Source organism: Hemitrygon akajei, chromosome 6, assembly GCF_048418815.1.
Source record: "Hemitrygon akajei chromosome 6, sHemAka1.3, whole genome shotgun sequence".
In the NCBI taxonomy this organism is placed as follows: domain Eukaryota; kingdom Metazoa; phylum Chordata; class Chondrichthyes; order Myliobatiformes; family Dasyatidae; genus Hemitrygon; species Hemitrygon akajei.
In genome coordinates this window covers 120,086,579-120,113,015 of record NC_133129.1, presented here as the reverse complement: position 1 = coordinate 120,113,015, position 26,437 = coordinate 120,086,579, and the positions used below count along the sequence as shown (strand labels likewise).

The window sequence follows — 26,437 nt, the reverse complement described above, 5'->3', positions numbered from 1 at the left end:
TATAACATACATCCTCAGGTAACGACAACATCCTTGTAATGTTTTCTGTTCTCTTTCAATCTTACTGAATCAGAATCAGATTTAATATCACTGGCTGGAATATGCTGTTTTGAGGATGCAGTATGTTACAATACATAAAAAAGCTATAAATCACAATAAGGTACATATATATAATTAAATAAGTAGTGCAAAAAGACAGGAAAAAAGGTAGTGAGTACATGGGTTCATTGTCCATTTAGAAATATGGTGGTGGTGCAGAAGAAGGTGTTCCTAACACATTGAATGTGTGTTGTAGGCACCTGTACTTCCTCCTTGATAGTAGTAATGAGAAGGGGGCATGTTCTGGGTGATGGGAGTCCTCAGCAATAGATGCCATCCTTTTGAGCATCACCTTTTGAAGATGCACTCGATGCTGGGCAGCTATTGCCTATGATGGAGCTAGCTGAGTTTACATCTATCTGCAGCCTTTTCTCGATCCTGTGCAGTGGCCCCTCCATACCAGATGGTGATTCAATCAGTTAGAATACTCCCCATGGTACATCTGCAGAAATTTGTGAGAGTCTTTGGAGACAGACCAAATCTCAAACTCCTAAAATAAAAAATAAGGCCAATGTGTGCCTTTATATTTGCATCAGGATAGATCTTTAGAGATGGTGCCACGCTGAAACTTGAAGCTGCTCACCCTTTCCACTGCTGATCCCTCAATGTGAACTGCCATGTGTTCCTTTGACCTCACCTTCCTGAAGTCCATCATCAATTCCTTGGTCTTACTGATGTTGAGTACAAAGTTATTGTTGTAACACCACTCAACCAGCTGATCTAACTCACTCCTGTACACCTACTTGTCACCATCTGAAATTCTGCCAACAATAGTTGTGTCATCGGCAAATTTGTAGATGGTGTTTGAGCTGTGCCTAGCCACACAGTTGTGGGCGTAGAGAGAGTAAAGCAGTGGACTAAACACACACCCCTGAGGTGCGCCAGGGTTGACTGTCAGCGAGGAAGAGATGTTATTTCTGATCTGCACTAACTGTGATTTCCCAGTGAGGAAGTCAAGGATCTAGTTGCAGAGGGAGGTACTGAGGATATGACTGTGATGTAGTCAATATCAACAGCCTGACACAGGTAACGTAGGTATTGCTGTTGTCCAGGTAATCCAAGGCCGAGTGGAGAGCCAGTGAGATTGCATCCACTATAGACCTTTTGAGATGATAGGCAAATTGCTGCAGGTTCAGGTCCTTGTTTAGGCAGGAGTTGATTCTGACCATGGTCAAATGGCCATGACCAATCAAACAATTTCATCACAGTAGATGTGAGTTCAACTGGGTGATAGTCATTAAGACAGCTCACCCTGCTCTTCTTGGGTAATGATATGACTGTTGTCCTTTTGAAGCAGGTGGGAACCTCTGACTACAGCAGTGAGAGACTGAAGATGTCTTTGAACACTCCTGTCAGTTGGTTGGCACAGGTTTTCAATGCCATTACAGGTGTATCATCAGGGCCTGACGCCTTGCGAGTGTTCACCCTCAGGATGTATATTCTGTCAGCAGCCTCTGAGACAGAGATTACAGGGTCACCAGATGCTGCAGGGATTCTCACAGGTGTAGTTTTAATATCTACAAACGATTTGTATGTTGTATTGTAGGTTAGTGACCAGAACAACACACAATACTCCAAACTTAATCTCTCAAACATCTTAGACAACTTCAATATAAAATTCCAACTTTTGTATTCAATACTTTGATCTATGAAGGCCAATATGCCTAGAGATCTCTTTATGACCCTATTTACTTGTGAAGCCACTTACAAAGAATAATGGATCTGTATTCCCAGATCCCGCTGTCCTACCACACTTCTCAACGTCCTACCATTCACTGTTAGTCCTAACCTGGTTTGTTCCCTCAAAGTGCAACACCTCACACTTGTCTGCATTAAATTCCATCTGCCATTTTTCAGCTTACTTTTCAAGCTGGTCTAGACCCCATTGCAAGCTCTGATAGTCTTCCTTGCTGTCCACTACACCCCCAATCTTGGTGTCATCTACATATATTTCAGATCCTGTTAACCACATAATCATCCAGATCATTGATATAGATGACAAACAGCAATGGACCCAGCATCAATCCCTGCAGCACTCCACTAGTCACAGGCCTCCGGTCAGAAAGGTAACCATCTACTACCCCTCTCTGGCTTCTCCCACAAAGCCAATGCAGAATCCAATTTACTACCACATCCTGAATGCCCAGCGACTGTACCTTCTTGATAAGGCTCTTGTGTGGAACCTTGTCAAGGATTTTTTTAAAGTCCATATTGACAACATTCACTGAATTGCTTTCATCAACTTTCCTGTAGTAACATCCTCAATAAACTATTAGATTGGTTAGACGTGACCCACCATGCACAAAGCCACGAGACTCTCCCTATCCAGGCTCTGGCTATCAAATACTTACATATTGTGTCCCTTAGGATACCTTCCAATAATTTACCCACTACTGATATCAGGCTTATCTGCCTACAATGTCCTTACTTATTCATAGAGCCCATCTTGAACAATATTAGTTATCCTCCAGTCCTCTAGCAACTCACCTATGACTAATGACATTTTAAATACCTCTGTTAGGGCCCCTGCAATTGCTGGACTAGTCTCCCACACGGTCCGAAGGAACACCTTGTCAGACCTTGGGGATTTCTCCACACTAATTTGCCTCAAGATAGTATGTGTCTATTCCACTATAATCTGTACACAGTCTATCACCTCATTGCTGTTTTGCCTTAGTTCTATGAACTCTATGTCTGTCTCCATCACCCACTGCTGCCGACACCTTACCTGAGCTTGGGTGTGAGGAAGAACGTGGATAACTGGTGATGGGCTTCACAGCAGGAACTGTTCAGTGGATTTCCTGACAGGAAATTAGTCAATGTCTGGTGGGGTTTCCCACTAGGAACTTGTATTTGGTCAATGAGGCTTTCAGCAGAAACTAGTCAGTGAATGATAGGGCTTCCCAGCATGAACCAGTCAGTGGGTCATAGGGTTTCCTGCAGGAATGGGGCAGTGGGCTATAGGGATTCCGAGCAAAAACTAGTCAGTGGGCAGTGGGCCTCTTGTGAGAGATGGAGTTTCCCAAGAGGAGTGGCATGGACTCCACACAAGAGTGTGGGGGAGGTTGGCTGGGGTCTTTGCACAGCAGAATGGGAATTCAACAAATCAAAGTTATGCAAATTTCTTCAACTGGAAACATTAGCTCTGCTTCTCAGATGGGTCCGGTTCATTTGAGCATTTCCAATGCTTTCACAAGATGACCCTGAGTGCAAAGGCAATGCAGAGGGGTAATGAGCTTCACAACGAACCTCAAGGACACAACCTGCTGGCTAGTGCTTTCAGCTCAGGGTTCAAGTTCTCTCCTGGCTAACTGAGTTAGGTGTCCCCTCAGTTCAGTGAAGATGGACTTTTTGGAAAAGTTTGACCGGAAGGAGTGGGGAACTGTGGAGAGGTTTAATGTGAGTGAGTTTCTTACCCAGCGGTGCTTCAGCAGACTTCTTTCCCATAGCTGGTGGTTCTGGCTGCTTCTCTGTCGGTAGATTGTTATCTGAACCCTTAGTGATGTTAGGCTGAGCTTGAGACAAGAGGGATTTAAAAAAAAACAATGAATTCCAGGTTAAAGGGGCAAGATTTTGCAAATAACTCATATCAACAGAAAAATACTTGAACCCAAATGCAAATTAAGTTGCATCTCCTGAGACTCCAGGACATGGATTTGTGAGATCCAGACTGCAATGCTCCCTCATAGTTCCAGTGATGTGAAAATCCTCATGCACATGCATTTCAACAGCACATGTTTCCTCAGATGTTACTGTTTGTTTCAAAAATCCACTTGGCTTATTGCTCTCTCTAATTCTGCATCTCTCTGTCTCTCTCTGTTGTCTATCTTGATCTGTTTCTCTCCCTCTTTGTTCTCTCTCATCCACCAAGTCTCTCACCCTCTCCTTCTTCACTCTGTTTCTCTCTCCTCTTCTCTCTCCATTTGTTTCCCCTCTTCCCCCACCCCTCTCTCCCTCTCTCTTTTCTCTCTTAGTTCACTGTCTCTCTCTATCTATCTATCTATCTATCTATCTATCTATCTATCTATCTATCTATCTATCTATCTATCTATCTATCTATCTATCTCTATCTCTGTCTCAGTAGTCCTTATGAAAGAACAAGGACATCCTATTTTTTTAAGCTAAAACGAGCTTGAGTCAGCCCACCCACTGGTGCCATCTGTGCAGAGATTGCACATTCACCCTGTGATTGCGTGGTTCCCCCGTGAGCAGTTTCACCCTTCATCCCAAAGACGAGTGAGATGGGAGGTTAACTGGCCACTGTAAGTTGCTCCTGGTAAGGTAGACGAGTGAATTCTGGTGGCAGGAGCAAGCCATAGTGATGAAGTTTCTCACAGGTTGGCAGCGCTTGTTTAAAAGGAGACCTTCGTGGGCATTTAGGCTCATTCCGGCAGCCCAAGCAGTGGCAGGAGCAGGCCACAGTGACAAAGTTTCTCACAGGTTGGCAGCACTTGTTTAAAAGTACAGAAGGGACAAGCATGAAAATCCTCATGTTTCGTTGTTGGGAGCAGGCCAGTGGTGAGAGTAGGAGTGTCAGGCTTTGGCTCACAGGAGGATTCAGCTCGAAAGAGGCATTGGCTCTGGATAAGTTTCTGTTAAGTTTCCCTTTGTTTCTCTTGCCATACCTAGATGTTTCTTCATGTCAGATGTTGGAGTCCTGGGAGACCCAGAGTCTCCTGGGGAATTACATCTGCATGAAGTGCATCTGGCTGCAGCTCCTTGAAGACCACGTTAGGGATCTTGAGCAGCAGATGGATGACCTTCATCTTGTACCGGAGAGTGAGGAGAAAATTGATCAGAGTTACAGGGAAGTAGTCACCCCTAAATTGCAGGAGATGTGCAGCCGAGTGACTGTCAGGGGAAATGGAAATGTGAATAGCAGTTTGTGCAGAGCACACCTGTGGCCATTCCCCTCAATAATAAGTATACCGTTGTGGATACTGTTGTGGGAGATGACCTCCAGGGAGATTGCCAAGGAGACTGGGTTACAGGCACTGAGCATGGGTCCGTGGTGCAAAAGGGAAAGAGGGAGAAGAGAGGAGCAGTAGTGATGGGGGACTCAATAGTCAGGGGAACAGACAGGAGGCTCTGTAGACATGAACGGGACACTTGAATGGTATGTTGTCTCCCAGTTGTCAGGGTCAGGGATGACTTAGTTCGCGTCCTCAGCCTTTTGGAGGGGTAGAGAGGGCAGCCAGATGTCTTGGTATGTATTGGTACCAATGACCTAGGAAGGAAAAGCAAAGAGGTCCTGAAAAGAGAATTTAGAGAGCTAGGCAGAGAGCTGAGTAACAGGACCTCCAGAGTAGTAATTTCTGGTCTACTTGGCCTCCGCAACTATCTGTGGCAATGAATTCCACAGATTCATCAACCTCTGGCTAAAGAAATTCTTCCTCATCTCTGTTCTAAAGGGATGTTTTTCTGTTCTGAGGCTGTACTCTCTGGTCCAAGACTCTCCCACCATTGGAAGCATCCTCTCTAGATCCACTCTATCCAGGCCTTTCAATATTTGGTAAAACTTCAATGAGCTAGCCCTCATTCTTCTAGACTCCAGCGAGTACAGACCCAGAGCTTTCATAGGCTCCTTGTGCATTAACATTTTCCTTTCTGAAAATATTCTCGTAAACTTCCTCTGGTCCCTGTCCAATGCTAGCACATCCTTTCGTAGATATGGAGCCCAAAACTGTCTGGACAGATTCATAAACTGTAACACTAGTTGTCATTGAGAAACTTTGCTCTTCACCACAGAGAGACAGGCTGTGTCACAGCTGGTTAGTTTATTATAAGACCATAAGACATAGGAGCAGAATTAGGCCACTCAGCCCATCTATTTTGCCACTTGATCATGGCTGACACATTTCTCTCTCAACCTTTCTTTCTCCCAGAACCTTTCACACACTGACTTACCAAGAATCTGTTAGCCTCCCCATTAAATATAATCAAAGACCTGGCCTCCACAGCCATCTGTGGAAAAAATTTCTGCAGATCCACTACCATTTGGCTAAAGAACATCATCCTCATCTCTGTTCCAAATGGATGTCCCTCTTTTCTGAGGTTGTGCCCTCTGGTTCTAGATTCCCCCACTACAGGAAACATACTCTATCTTGGCCTTTCAAAATTCGATAGGTTTCAATGATATCCCACCCACGCCATTCTTTTAAATCACAGCAAAAACAGGCCTAGAGCCATGAAATGCTCCTTTGAACCCTTTCCAAAGTCAGCACATTCTTTCTTAGATAAGGAGTCCAAAACTGCTCAGAATGCTCCGTGAGGCCTCACCAGTGCTTTATAAAGTCGTAACATTACATCCTTGGTTTTAAATTCTAGTCCCCTTGAAATGAATACTAACATTGCATTTGCCTTCCTCGCCACAGACTCAACCTGTAAGTTAACTTTTAGGAAACCCTGCATGTAAACTCCCAAGTTCCACTGGACATCAACTTTTTTGATTTTCTCCTCATTTAAAAAATAATCTACACTTTTATTCCTTTTACCAAAGTGTGTGACCATACACTTCCTGATATTGTATTTCATCTGCAACTTCTTTGCCCATTCTTCTAATCTGACTGGATCCTCTGCAGCCTTCCTGCCTGTCATCTATCTTCACATCATCCACAAAACCATTGATTCCATCATCCAAATCATTGACATACAACATGAAAAGAAGTGGTCCCAACACTGTCCCCTGCAGAACACCACTAGTTACTGGCAGCCAATCAGAAAAGGCTCCCTTTATTCATTCTCTTTGCCTCCTGTCAATCAGCCAATGATCTATCCATGCTAGTATCTTTCCTGTAATACCTTGGGCTCTTAAGCACCTTGTCAAAGGCCTTCTGAAAATCCAAGTACACAACATCTACCAATTCTCATTTATCAATCCTACTTGTTATTTCTTCAAAGAATGCCCTCTAATTTGTCAGGCAAGGTTTTTCCTTAAAGAAACCATGCCGACTACAGCCTATTTTATCATGTGCCCCCAAGTATCCTGAGACCTCATCCTTAATAATCGACTCAACATCTTCCCGACCACTGAGGTCAGAATAAATCACCTATAATTTTCTTCCTTCTGCTTCTCCCCTTCTTAAAGAGTGGAGTGACAATTACAATTTTCCAGTCCTCCGGAAGCAAGTCTGGATTTGGTGATTATTGAAAGATCATTAAAAATGCTTCCACAATCTCTTCAGCTTTCTCTTTCAGAATCGTGGGGTGTAGTCCATCTGGTCCAGGTGACTTACCTTCAGACCTCTCACCTTCCCAAGCACCAAGTAGTAGCAACTGCACTAACTTCTGCCCTCTGACATTCTCAAACACCCAGCATACTGTTAGTGTCTTCCACAGTGAAGACAGATGCAAAATAGTTAATCAGTTTATCTGTCAATTCCTTATCCCCCATTACAACCTCTCCAGCATCATTTATCAGCGGCCCAATATCTTCTCTTGTCTCTCTTACTATTCATATTATCTGAAAAAACCTCTGGTATCCTCCTTTATATTATTGGTTAGCTTACCTTCATATTTCATCTTTTCCTTCCTTATGACTTTTTGTTGCCTTCTGTTAGTTTTTAAAGCTTCCCACTAAGTTCCCACTAATTTTTGCTCTATTATGTGCCCTCTCTTTGGCTCATATGTTGGCTTTGATTTCCATTGTCAGCCACAGTTGTGACCTCCTGCCTTTAGAATACTTCTTCTTTGTGATATATCTATCTTGTGCCCAATGAATTTCTCCCAGAAAGTCCAGTTATTGCTGCTCTGCCATCATCCCTGCTAGTGTACCCTTCCAATCAACTTTGGCTAGTATGTCTCTCATGCCTCAGTAATTCCCTTTTACTCCACTGTAATAATAATATATTTGACTTTAGCTTCTCTTTCTTAAATTACAGTGTGAATTCTACCATATTATGATGATAAACACCTAAAGGTTCCTTTACCTTAAGCTCCCTAATCAAATCTGGTTCATTACACAACACCCAATCCAGAGTAGCTGATCCCCTAGTGGGCTCAACCACAAGCTGCTCTAAAAAGCCATTTCACAAATTCTCTCTCTTGGGATCCAAAATCAGCACCAATCTGACTTTCTCAACCCACCTCCATATTGAAATCCCCCATGACTATTGTAACATTTCTCTTTTGTAATACATTTTCCAATTTGAGCTGTAATTTGTAGCTCACATCCTGGCTTATTGTTTGGGGGATCTGTATATAACTCCCATCAGGGTCTTTTTACCCTTGCAGTTTCTTAACTCTACCTACAACGATTCTACATCTTCCAATCCTATGTCACCTCTTTCTAAAGGTTTGATTTCATTTGTTACCAACAGAGCCATGCCTACCTGGCAGTCCTTTTAATATAATGTGTATACTTGGATATTAAGCTCCCAACTATAACCTTTCAGCCGTGACTCAGTGATGCCCACACGTCATACCTGCCAATCTAACTATGCTACAAAATCCTCTACCTATTCTGTATACTGTGTGCATTCAAATATAAAACCTTTAATCCTGTATTCATCACCCTTTTTGATTTTGTCTGTCCGTTGTACTGCAACTCATCTCAATGGCTGCAATTTTGCCCTCTCATCTGCCTGTCCTTCCTGATAGTCTCACTGTACATTGCCTTTGTTTGTATACTAACTACCCCATCCTTAGCCCTATCACCCAGTTTTCCATCCCCCTGCCAAATTAGTTTAAACCCTTCTCAACAACTCTAGCAAATCTGCCTGCAAGGATATCGGTCCCCCTCGGGTTCAGCTATAACCTGTCCCTTTTGTACAGGTCATACCTTCTCTAGAAGTGATCCCAATGATACAAAAACCCACTGCACCAGTTCCTCAGACACGCAGTCATTTGCAAAATCATCCTATTATGACCTTCACTGCAGCATGGCACAGGCAGCAACCAAGAGGTTACTACCTTGAGCTCCCACTTTTCAGCTTTCTACCTAGCTTCCTCAAATCTATTTTCAAGACCTCCTTTTTCTGACCTATGTCACTGGTGCCAATATGTACCAAGACTTCTAGTTCCTCACCCTCCCGCATGGACCCAATCCAAGATGTCCCTGACCCTGGCACCTGGGAAGGAACATACCATCCATGTGCCTCTATCCCATCCACAGAATCTCATGTCTACTTCTCTGACTGTGGAATCTCTTATCACTACTGCAGTCCTCTTCTCCTCGCTTCCCTTTTGAGTCACTGTGACAGACTCAATGCCAGAGACCCATTCACTGAAGGTCTCACCTGGTAGGTCATTCCCCCTAACAGTACCCAAGTGAGCATACTTATTACTGAGGGGAACGGCCACAGGGGTACTCTGCACAATTCTTTCCCTCTCCTGACAGTCACCCAGCTACTGGCCTCCTGCAGCTTAGGGTGACTTCCTCACTGGAGTTACTGTCTATCACCTCCTCATTTTCCTGTATGAGCCAAAGGTCACCGAACTACAGCTCCAGTTCAATAACGCGCCTTCACACATTCTCTGAGGAGCTGAAGCTTGGTACACCTGGTGCAGATGTGGTAATCCAGGAGGCTGTAGCTCTTCTAGAACTCCCCCATCTCACACAAAGTAATCTCCGCCAGCCAGCCATGTATTTTAACCCCTCAAACATGCCCAGCTGTTGTGCACTGAAAATCAAAAGCAAACTGCAGATGCTGGAAATCTGAGTTAAAATCAGAGAATGCTAGAAACCAGCATCTGAGGAGAGAGAAACAGAGGAAGCGTTTCAGATTCCAGAGCCTTTGTTAGAATTAGAATCAGAATCAGGTTTATTATCAGCAGCACGTGACGTGAAATTTGTTAACTTAGCAGCAGCAGTTCAATGCAATACATAATCTAGCAGAGAAAAATAATAATAAAATAAAATAAATAATAAATAAACAAGTAAATCAATTACGTATATTGAATAGATTTTTTAAAATGTGTAAAAACAGAAATAATGTATATTAAAACAAAGTGAGGTAGTGTCCAAGGATTCAATGTCCATTTAGGAATTGGATGGCAGAGGGGAAGAAGCTGTTCCCGAATTGCTGAGTGTGTGCCTTCAGGCTTCTGTATCTCCTACCTGATGGTAACAGTGAGAAAAGGGCATGCCCTGGGTGCTGGAGGTCCTTAATAATGGACGCTGCCTTTCTGAGACACCGCTCCCTAAAGATGTCCTGGGTACTTTATAGGCTAGTGCCCAAGATGGAGCTGACTAGATTTACAACCTTCTGCAGCTTCTTTCAGTCCTATGCAGTAGCCCCTCCATACCAGACAGTGATGCAGCCTGTCAGAATGCTCTCCACTATACAAGTATAGAAGTGTTTTGAGTGTATTTGTTGACATGCCAAATCTCTTCAAACTCCTAATAAAGTATAGCCATTGTCTTGCCTTCTTTATAACTACATCGATATGTTGGGACCAGGTTAGATCCTCAAAGATCTTGACACCCACGAACTTGAAGCTGCTCACTCTCTCCACTTCTGATTTCTCTATGAGGATTGGTATGTGTTCCTTCATCTTACCCTTTCTGAAGTCCACAATCATTTTTAGCAATGGATCTTCAACCTGAGACATTAAACATGTTTCTCTCACTTCAGATGCTGCCTGACCTGCTGAGTGTTTCTGGTTCAGAGAATGATAGAATCTGAGATTCCATCACTCACCCACACACCAGGGGTAATCTACAGTGGCTAAATTACCTGCCCACTTGCAAGTATTTGGAATGGAGGAGAAAACTAGAAACACATGGGGGAGAAGGTATACAGACAAGAGCCGAGGTCAGATTGAACCATAAGGTATAGGAGCAGAATTTGGACATTTGGTCCATTGAGTATGCTCCACTGTTTCATTACGGCTGATCCAATTTTTCTCTCAGCCCCAATCTCCTGCCTTCTCTCCATATCACTTCATTCTCTTATATATAATGACTTAGCATTAGCAGCTGCCTTTGGCAACAAATTCAACAGATTTACCTCTCTCTGGCTGAAGAAATTCCTCCTCATCTGTGTTCTAAAAGGGTGCCCCTCTATTCTGAGTCTGTGTCCTCTGGTCTTGGACTCTCCCACCATAGGAAACGTCCTCTCCACATCCACTCTATCAAGGCCTTTCACCCTTCGATAGGTATCAATGAGGTCATCTCTCATTCTTCTGAATTCTAGTGAATACAGGTAGTCCCTGAGTTACGAACATCCGACTTACACCGAGGAAGGAGAATGCCGTCCGCCATTTTAAGTTGGATTGTGATGCTGTCCACCATTTTAAGTCGTTGCCGTTGACACTCTGTTGAGTGTTTAACTTTGTATTTGGCTTAAATTTTTCTTAGTAAGATTCAATCTGACCCCGCCCCACTCTACCCCCGTTCCGGTCGGCTGGTGGCGCAGTCAGATCATCACTGGGCTAGAGAAAGGAGGTTCCCGGGTTCAATTTAGTGACAGACCGCTCCTGTGTTTGATGTCAATCCAGTGACTCCCGTACCATCCGTGCCGGGTTGATGTCGAGCTCGCAACTCGACCTCATAAAAAAAAACACTGCCACCTCCAGTTTAAAATCCCACGTGGAATATTGTTGATGATCAAATACCCAAACCCAGCACAGCCCCCACTTGTCCCATTTAACCTGTCTCAGTATGGTGGAGTTTAGGGACCCAGGGAATTCAGTGCTGTTGTCCTTAGGACCCAGCGGACCTCAGAAGTCAGCGCAGGTTGGGACCCGCCATTCACAGTGTTTCTGTTCCATTGACAGGAAGTGATCACGATTGAAAATAAAGTGGAAATAATAAAGCGTTTGGAAAGAGGTGAAACACCATCGGTCATTGGAAAAGCGTTAGGCTACAGTCGGTCAACGATTGGAACAATTTTAAAGGATAACGGATAAAGTGAGAATAATGGAGCATGAGAAAGTTCCTGCCCCGATGAAGGCTACAATTATTACTAATCAACGCAGTGGTTTAATTATTGGAATACATACGTTTCTTAAGTGTTTTATATCCATAGAAAGGTAAAATATATACTATATACTAAGGCAAACGTTTGACTAACTGACGTTAAATAATACCGGATGTACTTGTTCCAACTTATGTACAAATCCGACTTAAAGACGGACTCAGGAACGGAACTTGTACGTAACCTGGGGACTGCCTGTACAGGCCCAGAGCCATCAAACGCTATCCATATGACAAGCCATTCAACCCTGGAATCATTTCCATGAGTCTGCTTTGAAACCTCTCCCAGTTTCAGCACATTCTTTCTAAGATAAGGGGCCCAAATCTGCTCACAATACTCCAAGTGAGGCTTCACCAACGCTTTATGAAGTCTCAACATTACATCCTTGCTTTTATATTCAGAGGCAGTGACTCTACTTGTCACTTGATTCAATGACTCTAATCTACCCCCAGTGCAGCTTGTTTTGTAACTCCACTGTTTGCACACACCTGGCAAGTGTATCTGTGTCTGAACATTCGTGACTCCAAGCCAGCTAACACTCCCTAACAAAGGATGATCCTCAGCTGTGATAGAGGCCATTACTGGAATAATACAGGAAAAGATTGGGAAGAGAGAGGCAATATTAACCAGAATGAAAGAGGGGGAATAAGCAGGTACTGTATTAAGTACAGGTAAAGGGAAAGAATTGCTGATACTCAAATGTAAAATGAAGAGAAGACTGTGCCTAATGGAACGTGAAAGTAAGGAAAAGGTACTAATATTAAATGCGGTTAGGCAATAATAAAGGTTAACAAAGAGTGAGGAGTGGGGGAGGAGGATCGGGGTTAATGAGGAGTGAAGGGGTGAGGGAGGAGGATCGGGGTTAATGAGGAGTGAAGGGGTGAGGGAGGAGGATCGGGGTTAATGAGGAGTGAAGGGGTGAGGGAGGAGGATCGGGGTTAATAAGAAGTGAAGGGGTGGGGAGGAGGATCGGGGTTAATGAGGAGTGAAGGGGTGAGGGAGGAGGATCGGGGTTAATAAGGAGTGAAGGGGTGGGGAGGAGGATCGGGGTTAATAAGAAGTGAAGGGGTGGGGAGGAGGATCGGGGTTAATGAGGAGTGAAGGGGTGAGGGAGGAGGATCGGGGTTAATAAGGAGTGAAGGGGTGAGGGAGGAGGATCGGGGTTAATGAGGAGTGAAGGGGTGAGGGAGGAGGATCGGGGTTAATAAGAAGTGAAGGGGTGGGGAGGAGGATCGGGGTTAATGAGGAGTGAAGGGGTGAGGGAGGAGGATCGGGGTTAATAAGGAGTGAAGGGGTGGGGAGGAGGATCGGGGTTAATGAGGAGTGAAGGGGTGAGGGAGGAGGATCGGGGTTAATAAGAAGTGAAGGGGTGGGGAGGAGGATCGGGGTTAATGAGGAGTGAAGGGGTGAGGGAGGAGGATCGGGGTTAATAAGGAGTGAAGGGGTGAGGGAGGAGGATCGGGGTTAATGAGGAGTGAAGGGGTGAGGGAGGAGGATCGGGGTTAATAAGAAGTGAAGGGGTGGGGAGGAGGATCGGGGTTAATGAGGAGTGAAGGGGTGAGGGAGGAGGATCGGGGTTAATAAGGAGTGAAGGGGTGGGGAGGAGGATCGGGGTTAATGAGGAGTGAAGGGGTGAGGGAGGAGGATCGGGGTTAATAAGGAATGAAGGGGTGGGGAGGAGGATTGGGGTTAATGAGGAGTGAAGGGGTGAGGGAGGAGGATCGGGGTTAATAAGGAGTGAAGGGGTGAGGGAGGAGGATCGGGGTTAATGAGGAGTGAAGGGGTGGGGAGGAGGATCGGGGTTAATGAGGAGTGAAGGGGTGAGGGAGGAGGATCGGGGTTAATAAGGAGTGAAGGGGTGGGGACAAGTTGAGGGGCAGAGCCCATTTTCCCATTTTCTTGTGTTCTTGTACGAGAAGTTGCATTTCCAAGGAGTGTAGGTATGGGGCATGTGAACAATATTAACCAACGACAGGAGGGAAAGCCAGTAGGGAAGGAGCAGAAACCGCAGCTCCTCAAGAAGGAGGTAGCCACCAATAAGGACCCTCACCCGCTTGGAAATGCCTCTTCTCATTACTCCCATTGGTGAGGGGACACTGGAACTTGAAGAGCTTTGCTCAACATTTCAGGAAAAAGCATTTTCCCTCCACCATCAGATTTCTGAATGACCCATGAACACTACCTCGCTCTTCCTCATTTGCCCCTTTTGTTTAATTATTTATTGATTGATTAATTGTAACTGATAAAAAAATTTATGTACTGCTACAAAACAACATGATTCTTGACATATATGAGTAATAATAAACCTGATTCTGAAGGAGGGGGTCGCTAGTGACCAGGAGTGAAAGAAGAGGTCAGAGTGCCAGAGTTACGGCAGGAATGAGAAGCCTAATGTTCAGCAACATTTAATGAAACAAGGAAAGTATCAAATGCAGGCTCTCTAGTTAGATTCATTTGCTTTGAACTGAATTGAAATTAAATGAATTGAAATGAAATGTGTTGAATTGGTCCATGAGACAATAATAAACCAAGGTTCAGTGAAAAGCTTGTCTTGCATACTGTACACAGAGATCAATTCATTACACAGACCATTGAGGTAGAACAAAATATATCAATAACAGAATGCAGAATAAAGTGTAACTGCCACAGAGAAAGTGGAGTGCAGGTAAATTAGAAGGTACAAGATCATTACGAGGAAGATTGTGAGGACAAAGTCCATCTTATTGTATAGGGAACCATTCAATTGTCTCACAACAGCAGCATGAAGCTGTCCTGTGCTTGGTGGTACAAGCTCTCAGGGTTTTGCATCTTCTGCCCAGCGGGAATGGAGAAAAGAGATGTCCATGCCTGGAGCGGCTGCCATCTTTGATGGTGCTGCTTTACCCTGGCAGCCAGAAGTGCAGGCAGGATCCATGGAGGAAAGGCTGGTTTCAGTGATGTGCAGAACACTGGCTTCAACTTTTGGCTTTTGCTTGCGGTCATGTGCAGAACAGTTAGCACTCCAAGCCTTAATGCATTCGGATGGAATGCTCTTTATGGAATACAGCAAGAGTAAATTTTACAACAATAGGAGAAGGGGTTGAATTACTGATCATTATAAATTGAAAGTTATCATCATCAGGGCTGTGGCAATGAAGATGGAGTTTACAGACAGTTCTGCTGTAAAGAATGTTTCTGTAACACGATTGATGGACAGTAATACCATTATGATAACTGCATTGGTTAAAGTGTGATTGAGAAAGCCTGTATAGATCTGCAGTTTGAAGGCCACTACAGCCTATCCTGTTATACACACAAGAGTATCTGCAGATGCTGGAAATCTTAAGACACACATAGAATACACTGGAGGAACTCGGCATCTAAGGAAGAAAATGGAAAGTTAATGTTTCGGACAAAGAACCCTCATCAGCACTGGAAAGCAAGGGGGCAGAAGCCAGAATGAGAAAGTGGGGAGAGGGGAAGACTACTGTTCAGTGATTCCATAAGGCAAGCTCACCTTTCTGCTCTTGTCCCACTGTAGAGGATGACACTTGGTACACCTGGCTGGTTGTTATAGGTGATGAAGTGGTTGGTCCAAAGACAATGGTGGAGTAGACCTTTGTGGTGCCTGACAGCTCTGGACTGGTGTGTTTTGGTTGAACTGTGGTGTGTGGAGAGGGCTCAATTTGGTTTACCATCTCATGCACCACCTCCTTCTTGGCAGTGGTTGATGGGACAATGGGGGGCACTTCCGGTGAAGGAGGCAGAGTGGAAGTCACTGGCTCCTGGGTAGTGACAAAGGGCATGGCAACAGCAGAGGAGTGGTCAGGGGGTCTCACAGACCGGGTCAGGTCAAAATCAACAGCCTGCAGAGTGGATCCCACTGGAGGATCGAACGTCCTCTTTGATGTGTTAATGTCAGGAGGTTGGCTGGTGGGTTCTGTTGCCAGTTCAATATTTATGGTGATCTCTTGGGAAAATCTCGTTGCAGTCTCCCGTGTCTCTAAGCTCAGTATATCAGATGTACTCCCACTTTCTCCAAATGGGACAGACGTCTCTGCAGAGGCTGAGGCAGCCAGTCTTAACTCGTTACTTAACCCCGTGTTGTGATCCAAACGAATCTCTGTAGGGGAAAAGTCCAAGATTTCGGGAGTATTCCCACTGTCAGCAGGTTGGCCTCTAGACTCAGAAGGGGGTGAGCTGGAAGGTGCCCATGTTGTGTCTAGCACAGTGACAGCTGCTGGGTCAAAGGAGAGGTTAGTAAGCCTGTGTGATGTGAAAAGACCAGAAGCACTCTCAGGATCACCTTCAGTACTGAGCTGAAACTCTGAGAAATCCATCGGGTCTGAATGGGAATTCAAACTGTTTGATTCATCCTTGGGGCTGTATTCCTCCGTGTTGTACCTGAGGCTGTTGTCCACAAGTGCAGTGGGAGGGGAAGGCGGAGTGGGGCCACCTGTGGTTATTAAGACTCTATCTGAATGCGGTTCAGCTTTAATGACCTCCAACTCTGATGGTACTTCACTGACGAGCCCAGTGTGCTCTTTCCTTTCTTGGGTTGCAGCAAGTGTTGGGCTGCTGTCTGAGGCCAGAGGGGAAGGGTGCGCAGTGCTCCTGATAGTTGCAAAACCTACCTCTGGCTCGCTTTGCAACTCTGCAGAAAATGGGATTTCTGTTACATGGTTGGCTCGCAGTTCGGCCTCAGTGCCTAAGTTAACTGCTTGGCTGTCGTCGAGAGGCAGAGATGGAGGAGAGGGTAGAGCAGTCGACCCAATGGTGGGAAAGTCTGTCCCTGAGGTAGGTTTTGTCATGTGGTCATCCCAGGGCAATGGAGTCTGGCCTGTTGACTCAGTGTATGGCTCTCTCCCAGCAGCAGATCCTGAGCCATCCACCACCTCTATGGTATTTGTTCTTGTACTTGGAGATCCAGAGAGGCTGTTTAACAGATGTTCTGGGCTTGTGGGTGAGAGGATAGCTTTCCTTGTGAATCCTGGAGCTGTGGCAGATGTTAGTCTGGTCAGCCGCACATTGGGGGAAGCCGATTCTGTGAGTGTTTCCGATAGTGGGAGCACTGCGGTTGTCCGGGGATCAGTCTGCACTGGTGCAAAGGGTTCAGCTGCTCCCACTGTGGTGCCAGTAAAAACCTCATCGTCCTCTGCCAGTGGAACCGTTGTCGGTTCTAGATCTGTTTAAAATGAAAGAAGAGCACAAAAGTTAGCTTCTATTTCAATGGAACCCTCAAAGATACCGCAAAAGCTGATAGGGTTGTTAAGAAGTTGTATGGTTTGTTGACAGGATTGAGTTCAAAAGCCACAAAGCAATGTTGCAACTTTATAAAACCCTAGTTAGACCACATTTAGGGTACTGTATTGTGTTCAGTGATGATCATCTCATTACTGGAAGTATGAGGAAACTTTAGAGAGGGTGCAGAGGAGATTTATTAGGACACTGCCTGATCTAAAGGCCATGTGTTTTGAAGACAGTTTGAGCAAGCTGTAGCTTTTCTCTTTGAAGAGATGGAGGATGAGAGGTGAGCTGATGGAGGTGTGCAAGATGATAGGAGTGGATAGCCAGAGACCTTTTTCTGAGGGCGTAAATAGTTAATGCATGCATAATGTTTGGATTTGAAGTGATTGGAGGGAAGTCATGAGGGAAATATAACCATATAACAATTACAGCATGGAAACAGGCTATCTTGGCCCTTCTAGTCTGTGCCGAGCGCTTACTGTCACCTAGTCCCACCTACCTGCACTCAGCCCATAACCCTCCATTCCTTTCCTGTCCATATACCTATCCAATTTTTTTTTTAATGAAAAAATCGAACCTGCCTCTACCACTTCTACCAGAAGCTCGATCTACACAGCTACCACTCTCTGAGTAAAGAAGTTCCCCTCGTGTTAGCCCTAAACTTTTGCCCCTTAACTCTCAACTCATGTCCTCTTGTTTGAATCTCCCCTACTCTCAATGGAAAAAGCCTATCCACGTCAACTCTATCTATCCCCCTCATAATTTTAAATACCTTTATCAAGTCCCCCCTCAACCTTCTACGCTCCAAAGAATAAAGACCTAACTCGTTCAACCTTTCTCTGTAACTTAGGTGCTGAAACCCAGGTAACATTCTAGTAAATCTCCTCTGTGCTCTCTCTATTTTGTTGACATCTTTCCTATAATTCGGTGACCAGAACTGTACACGATTCTCCAAATTTGGCCTCACCAATGCCTTGTACAATTTTAACATTACATCCCAACTCCTATACTCAATGCTCAGATTTATAAAGGCCAGCATACCAAAAGCTTTCTTTATCACCCTATCCACATGAGATTCCACCTTCAGGGAACTATGCATCATTATTCCTAGATCACTCTGTTCTACTGCATTCCTCAATGCCCTACCATTTATCATGTATGTCCTATTTAGATTATTCCTACCAAAATTTAGCACCTCACACTTAACAGCATTAAACTCCATCTGCCATCTTTCAGCCCACTCTTCTAACTGGCTTAAATCTTTCTGCAAGCTTTGAAAACCTACTTTATTATCCACAATGCCACCTATCTTAGTATCATCTGCATACTTACTAATCCAATTTACCACCCCATCATCCAGATCATTAATGTATATGACAGATAACATTGGACCCAGTACAGATCCCTGAGGCACACCACTAGGTACCGGCCTCCAACCTGACAAACAGTTATCCACCACTACTCTCTGGCATCTCCCAACCCGCCACTGTTGAATCCATTTTTCTACTTCAATATTAATACCTAACGATTGAACCTTCCTAACTAACCCTCTGTGTGGAACCTTGTCAAAGGCCTTACTGAAGTTCATATAGACAACATCCACTGCTTTACCCTCATCAACCTTCCTAGTAACCTCTTCAAAAAATTCAATAAGATTTGTCAAAATGACCTTCCACGCACATATCTTTCTTTCTTTTTCAATCTTTTTATTAATATCAACATGGTAAGATTGATACGTAATTATTGGGATTACAAAATTACAAAATTAAAATGAGCATAAAAGGATACATAAGCAATAAGTACAATATAGTTAAGTCTTCCCAAATCATATGTGATACAAATATAATATGGACAAGACAAAAAAAAACTAGGTATATCAATATAAAAAAAACAGAAAAAGAAGAAAAGAGAAAAAAAAATATTACCACAAAAAAACAAGAACTAATCTAACAAACTAACCACTAATTAATAATCCACGCACAAATCCGTGTTGACTGTTCCTAGTCAGACACTGTCTATCCAGATAATTATATATACCATCTCTAAGAATACTTTCCATTAATTTACCCAGCACTGACGTCAAACTTACTATTGCTAGGTTTACTCTTAGAACCTTTTTTAAACAATGGAACCACATGAACAATATGCCAATCCTCCGGCACCATCCCCGTTTTTAATGACATTTGAAATATTTCTGTCAGAGCCCCTGCTATTTCTACACTAACTTCCCTCAAGGTCCTAGGGCACATCTTGTCAGGACCTGGAGATTTATCCACTTTTATATTCTTTAAAAGCACCAGTACTTCCTCTTCTTTAATCATCATAGTTTCCATAACTACCCTACTTGTTTCCCTTACCTTACACAATTCAATATCCTTCTCCTTAGTGAATGCCGAAGAAAAGAAATTGTTCAAAATCTCCCCATCTCTTTTGGCTCCACACATAGTTGTCCATTCTGATTCTCTAAAGGACCAATTTTATTCCTCACTATCCTTTTACTATTAATATAACTGTAGAAACCCTTTGGATTTATTTTCACCTTACTTGCCAAAGCAACCTCATATCTTAGCTTTTCTAATTTGTTTCTTAAGATTCTTTTTATATTCTTTATATTCCTCGAGCACCTCATTTACTCCATGTTGCCTATATGTATTGTATATCTCTCTCTTTTTCTGAACCAAGTTTCCAATATCCCTTGAAAACCATGGCTCTCTCAAACTTTTAACCTTTCCTTTCAACCTAACAGGAACATAAAGATTCTATACCCTCAAAATTTCACCTTTAAATGACCTCCATTTCTCTATTACATCTTTCCCATAAAACAAATTGTCCCACTCCACTCCTTCTAAATACTTTCACATCTCCTCAAAGTTAGCCTTTCTCCAATCAAAAATCTCAACCCTGGGCCCAGTCCTATCCTTCTCCATAATTATATTGAAACTAATGGCATTGTGATCACTGGACCTGAAGTGCTCCCCAACACATACCTCCGTCACCTGACCTATCTCATTTCCTAACAGGAGATCCAACTCTGCCCCTTCTCTAGTTGGTACCTCTATGTATTGCTGCAAAAAACTATCCTGCACACATTTTACAAACTCCAAACCATCCAGCCCTTTTACAGAATGGGCTTCCCAATCTATGTGTGGAAAATTAAAATCTCCCACAATCACGACCTGTACTTTCTACAAATATCTGCTATCTCCTTACAAATTTGCTCCTCCAATTCTTGCTCCCCATTAGGTGGTCTATAATACACCCCTATAAATGTTACTACACCTTTCCCATTCCTCAATTCCACCAAAATAGCCTCCCTAGACGAGCCCTCTAATCTATTCTGACAAGCAATGCAACACCTCCCCCTCTTGCCCCTCTGATTCTATCACATCTGAAGCAACGAAATCCAGGAATATTCAGTTGCCAATCACACCCCTCCTTCAACCATTTTTCACTAAAAGCTACAACATCATATTTCCAGGTATCAATCCATGCTCTAAGCTCATCCACCTTTCTTACAATGCTCCTAGCATTAAAATAGATGCATTTGAGAAACTCTCCACCTCTTACTCTCTGTTTATCCCTAACAGTGCAAACAACTTTATTATCTTTTTCTTCCTTCTCCCCTACATCTTCAGTCTGAGCGCTCCCCTTCTCTGTCACCTGCCTGTCCTCCCTCACACGCTGTCTCCTATCTTTCTCTATTTGTGAACCAACCTCCTCTCCCCTAGTCTCTTCAAATTGATTCCCACCCCCCAACCATTCTAGTTTATAGTCTCCCCAGTAGCCTTAGCAAATCTCTCCTCAAATATCAGAGGTAAGTTCTTTACACAGAGGTTGGTGAGTGTGTGGAATGCCCTCCCAGGGGTGGTAGTAGAGGCAGATTCCAGGGGAATTATTTGCTCTTAGATATGCACATGATGTTAGTACAGTGGAGAGCTTTTAGGTGGGGAGGATTAAATTGATCTGCAAGTAGGTTAAAATGTCGGCACAACATTGTGGGCCAAAGAGCGTGTACTGTGCTGTTATGTTCTATGTTCCAAGCCTGTTGTCGCCAACAACTCACTGAAACAGGGTCAGGGCAGTTAGTTCCTTGAGCCTAGGAGGATCCTCAAGACCTTTGTTCCCTTTCAGACCCTCATCCCATTCCCCCTTCCCTTGCCCAATAATATGGCCATTAAAACCAAAAAACTAGGGAGCTATATCCTGACTCGCATGTCAGTTTTCAATGGAATTTGGCTGACTGTCTAACTGAACTTAAAACTCCTCAGTAAGGGTAGTATGTTCCCATTACCCGTAAAGAACATACAGTGTAGGTCCCTGGTGTCTATTCTACACAAAACACCACCATTTTAAATCTATAGACCCACATGAACATCGTGTTCTCCATGTGCACAAAATACGATTACTGAAGTCCGACCGGAAAAAAACAGAAAAAACACAATCACTGTGTGTCCATGATATTCATCATTCACAACCCACCAATGTCTGGAATGCTAATAACACAGTAAACACAATGGTGAGGGCCTCAGCCTGAAACTTTGGTACCCACTACACAGAAACCACTATCACTGTGTGTCTGTAGTTTCCACTACACACAAGCCACTATTACTGTGTGTCTGCAGTTTCCACTACAGACAGTCCACTATTACTGTACTCTGTAGATCCCACTACACACAAACCACTATCACTGTGTGTCTGTAGTTTCCACTACACACAAGCCACTATTACTGTACTCTGTAGATCCCACTACACACAAACCACTATCACTGTGTGTCTGTAGTTTCCACTACACACAAGCCACTATTACTGTACTTTGTAGATCCCACTACACACAAACCACTATCACTGTGTGTCTGCAGTTTCCACTACACACAAGCCACTATTAATGTACTCTGTATATCCCACTACACACAAACCACTATTACTGTACTCTGTAGATCCCACTACACACAAACCACTATCACTGTGTGTCTGCAGTTTCTACTACACACAAGCCACTATTACTGTACTCTGTAGATCCCACTACACACAAACCACTATCACTGTGTGTCTGCAGTTTCTACTACACACAAGCCACTATTACTGTACTCTGTAGATCCCACTACACACAAACCACTATCACTGTGTGTCTGTAGTTTCCACTACACACAAGCCACTATTACTGTACTCTGTAGATCCCACTACACACAAACCACTATCACTGTGTGTCTGTAGATCCCACTACACACAAACCACTATCACTGTGTGTCTGCAGTTTCCACTACACACAAGCCACTATTACTGTACTCTGTAGATCCCACTACACACAAACCACTATCACTGTGTGTCTGCAGTTTCTACTACACACAAGCCACTATTACTGTACTCTGTAGATCCCACTACACACAAACCACTATCACTGTGTGTCTGCAGTTTCTACTACACACAAGCCACTATTACTGTACTCTGTAGATCCCACTACACACAAACCACTATCACTGTGTGTCTGTAGTTTCCACTACACACAAGCCACTATTACTGTACTCTGTAGATCCCACTACACACAAACCACTATCACTGTGTGTCTGTAGATCCCACTACACACAAACCACTATCACTGTGTGTCTGCAGTTTCCACTACACACAAGCCACTATTACTGTACTCTGTAGATCCCACTACACACAAACCACTATCACTGTGTGTCTGCAGTTTCCACTACACACAAACCACTATCACTGTGTGTCTGCAGTTTCCACTACACACAAGCCACTATTACTGTACTCTGTAGATCCCACTACACACAAACCACTATCACTGTGTGTCTGTAGTTTCCACTACACACAAGCCACTATTACTGTACTCTGTAGATCCCACTACACACAAACCACTATCACTGTGTGTCTGCAGTTTCCACTACACACAAACCACTATCACTGTGTGTCTGCAGTTTCCACTACACACAAGCCACTATTACTGTACTCTGTAGATCCCACTACACACAAACCACTATCACTGTGTGTCTGTAGTTTCCACTACACACAAGCCACTATTACTGTACTCTGTAGATCCCACTACACACAAACCACTATCACTGTGTGTCTGTAGATCCCACTACACACAAACCACTATCACTGTGTGTCTGCAGTTTCCACTACACACAAGCTACTATTACTGTACTCTGTAGATCCCACTACACACAAACCACTATCACTGTGTGTCTGTAGATCCCACTACACACAAACCACTATCACTGTGTGTCTGCAGTTTCCACTACACACAAGCCACTATTACTGTACTCTGTAGATCCCACTACACACAAACCACTATCACTGTGTGTCTGTAGATCCCACTACACACAAACCACTATCACTGTGTGTCTGTAGTTTCCACTACACACAAGCCACTATTACTGTACTCTGTAGATCCCACTACACACAAACCACTATCACTGTGTGTCTGCAGTTTCCACTACACACAAACCACTATCACTGTGTGTCTGTAGATCCCATTACACACAAACCACTATCACTGTGTGTCTGTAGATCCCACTACACACAAACCACTATTACTGTACTCTGTAGATCCCACAACACACAAACCACTATCACTGTGTGTCTGCAGTTTCCACTACACACAAGCCACTATTACTGTACTCTGTAGATCCCACTACACACAAACCACTATCACTGTGTGTATGCAGTTTCCACTACACACAAGCCACTGTTACTGTACTCTGTAGATCCCACTACACACAAGCCACTATTACTGTACTCTGTAGATCCCACTACACACAAACCACTATCACTGTGTGTCTGTAGATCCCACTACACACAAACCACTATCACTGTGTGTCTGTAGATCCCACTACACACAAACCACTATCACTGTGTGTCTGTAGATCCCACTACACACAAACCACTATCACTGTGTGTCTGCAGTTTCCACTACACACAAGCCACTATTACTGTACTCTGTAGATCCCACAACACACAAACCACTATCACTGTGTGTCTGCAGTTTCCACTACACACAAACCACTATCACTGTGTGTCTGCAGTTTCCACTACACACAAACCACTATCACTGTGTGTCTGCAGTTTCCACTACACACAGGCCACTATTACTGTACTCTGTAGATCCCAATACACACTAACCACTATCACTGTGTGTCTGCAGTTTCCACTACACACAAACCACTATCAATAGGAGACTACTGTGGGGGATGAGAATCGGGGATAATGAGGAGTGAAGGGGTAGGGAGGAGGATCGGGGTTAATGAGGAGTGAAGAGGAGGGGAAGGAGGATCGGTTTAATGACGAGCGAAGGGGTGGGGGAGGAGAATCGGGTTTAATGAGGAGTGAAGGGGTGGGGGTGGAGGATCGGGGTTAATGAGGAGTGAAGAGGAGGGGAAGGAGGATCGGGGTTAATGAGGAGTGAAGGGGTAGGGAGGAGGATCGGGGTTAATAAGGAGTGAAGGGGTAGAGAGGAGGATCGGGGTTAATAAGGAGTGAAGGTTGGGGAGGAGGATCAGGGTTAATGAGGGGTGAAGGGGTAGGGAGGAGGATAGGGGTTAATGAGGGAAGAGGAGGGGGAGGAGGATCGGTGTTAATGAGGAGTGAAGGGGAGGGGGAGGAGGATCGGGGTTAATGAGGAGTGAAGGGGTAGGGAGGAGGATCGGGTTAATGAGGAGTGAAGGGGACAGGGGAGGAGGATCGGGTTAATGAGGAGTGTAGGGGAGGGGGAGGAGGATCGGGGTTAACAAGGAGAGAAGGGGTAGGGAGGAGGATCGGGGTTAATGAGGAGTGAAGGGGTAGGTAGGAGGGTTGGGGTTAATGAGGAGTGAAGGGTAGGGAGGAGGATCGGGGTTAATGAGGAGTGAAGGGGTGAGGGAGGAGGATCGGGGTTAATGAGGAGTGAAGGGGTGAGGGAGGAGGATCGGGGTTAATGAGGAGTGAAGGGGAGGGGAAGGAGGATCGGTTTAATGAGGAGAGAAGGGGTGGGGGAGGAGAATCGGGTTTAATGAGGAGTGAAGGGGACGGGGAGGAGGATCGGGGTTAATGAGGAGTGAAGAGGAGGGGAAGGAGGATCGGGGTTAATGAGGAGTGAAGGGGTAGGGAGGAGGATCGGGGTTAATAAGGAGTGAAGGGGTAAGGAGGAGGATAGGGTTAATGAGGAGTGAAGGGGATGGGGAGGAGGATTGGGATTAATAAGGAGTGAAGGGGTAGGGAGGAGGATCGGGGTTAATAAGGAGTGAAGGTTGGGGAGGAGGATCAGGGTTAATGAGGAGTGAAGGGGTGAGGGAGGAGGATTGGGGTTAATGAGGAGTGAAGGGGTAGGGAGGAGGATCGGGGTTAATGAGGAGTGAAGTGGTAGGGAGGAGGATAGGGTTAATGAGGAGTGAAGGGGATGGGGAGGAGGATTGGGATTAATAAGGAGTGAAGGGGTAGGGAGGAGGATCGGGGTTAATAAGGAGTGAAGGTTGGGGAGGAGGATCAGGGTTAATGAGGAGTGAAGGGGTGAGGGAGGAGGATTGGGGTTAATGAGGAGTGAAGGGGTAGGGAGGAGGATCGGGGTTAATGAGGAGTGAAGTGGTAGGGAGGAGGAATGGGGTTAATGAGGAGTGAAGGGGTAGGGAGGAGGATCGGGGTTAATGAGGAGTGAAGGGGACGGGGAGGAGGATCAGGGTTAATGAGGAGTGAAGGAGTGGGGGAGGAGGATCGGGGTTAATGAAGAGTGAAGGTGTAGGGAGGAGGATCGGGGTTAATGAGGAGTGAAGGGGTAGGGAGGAGGATCGGGGTTAATGAGGAGTGAAGAGGTAGGGAGGAGGATCGGAGTTAATGAGTGAAGGGGACGGGGAGGAGGATCGGGGTTAATGAGGATTGAAGGGGACGGGGAGGAGGATCGGGGTTAATGAGGAGTGAAGGGGACGGGGAGGAGGATCGGGGTTAATGAGGAGTGAAGGGGTAGGGAGGAGGATCGGATTAATGAGGAGTGAAGGGGATGGGGAGGAGGATCGGGGTTAATGAGGAGTGAAGGGGTAGGGAGGAGGATCGGGGTTAATGAGGAGTGAAGGGGTGAGGGAGGAGGATCGGGGTTAATAAAGAGTGAAGGGGTGGGGAGGAGGATCGGGGTTAATGAGGAGTGAAGGGGTGGGGAGGAGGATCGGGGTTAATGAGGGAAGGGGAGGGGGAGGAGGATCGGGGTTAATAAGGAG

General features: G+C 44.7%; 1 protein-coding gene across 1 annotated transcript in view; it reads right to left on the bottom strand.

Annotated features, from left to right (window-relative positions):
* Positions 1–26,437, bottom strand: part of LOC140729417 (uncharacterized) — an 80,361-nt gene that overhangs the window by 11,045 nt on the left and 42,879 nt on the right. Inside the window, exons 6-7 of the mRNA XM_073049132.1 lie at positions 15,514–17,181; positions 3,516–3,614 (exon numbers count right to left, since the gene is read on the bottom strand). Of these exons, the coding sequence (XP_072905233.1) occupies positions 3,516–3,614; positions 15,514–17,181 (1,767 nt within the window). The remainder of the gene's footprint in view (positions 1–3,515; positions 3,615–15,513; positions 17,182–26,437) is intronic.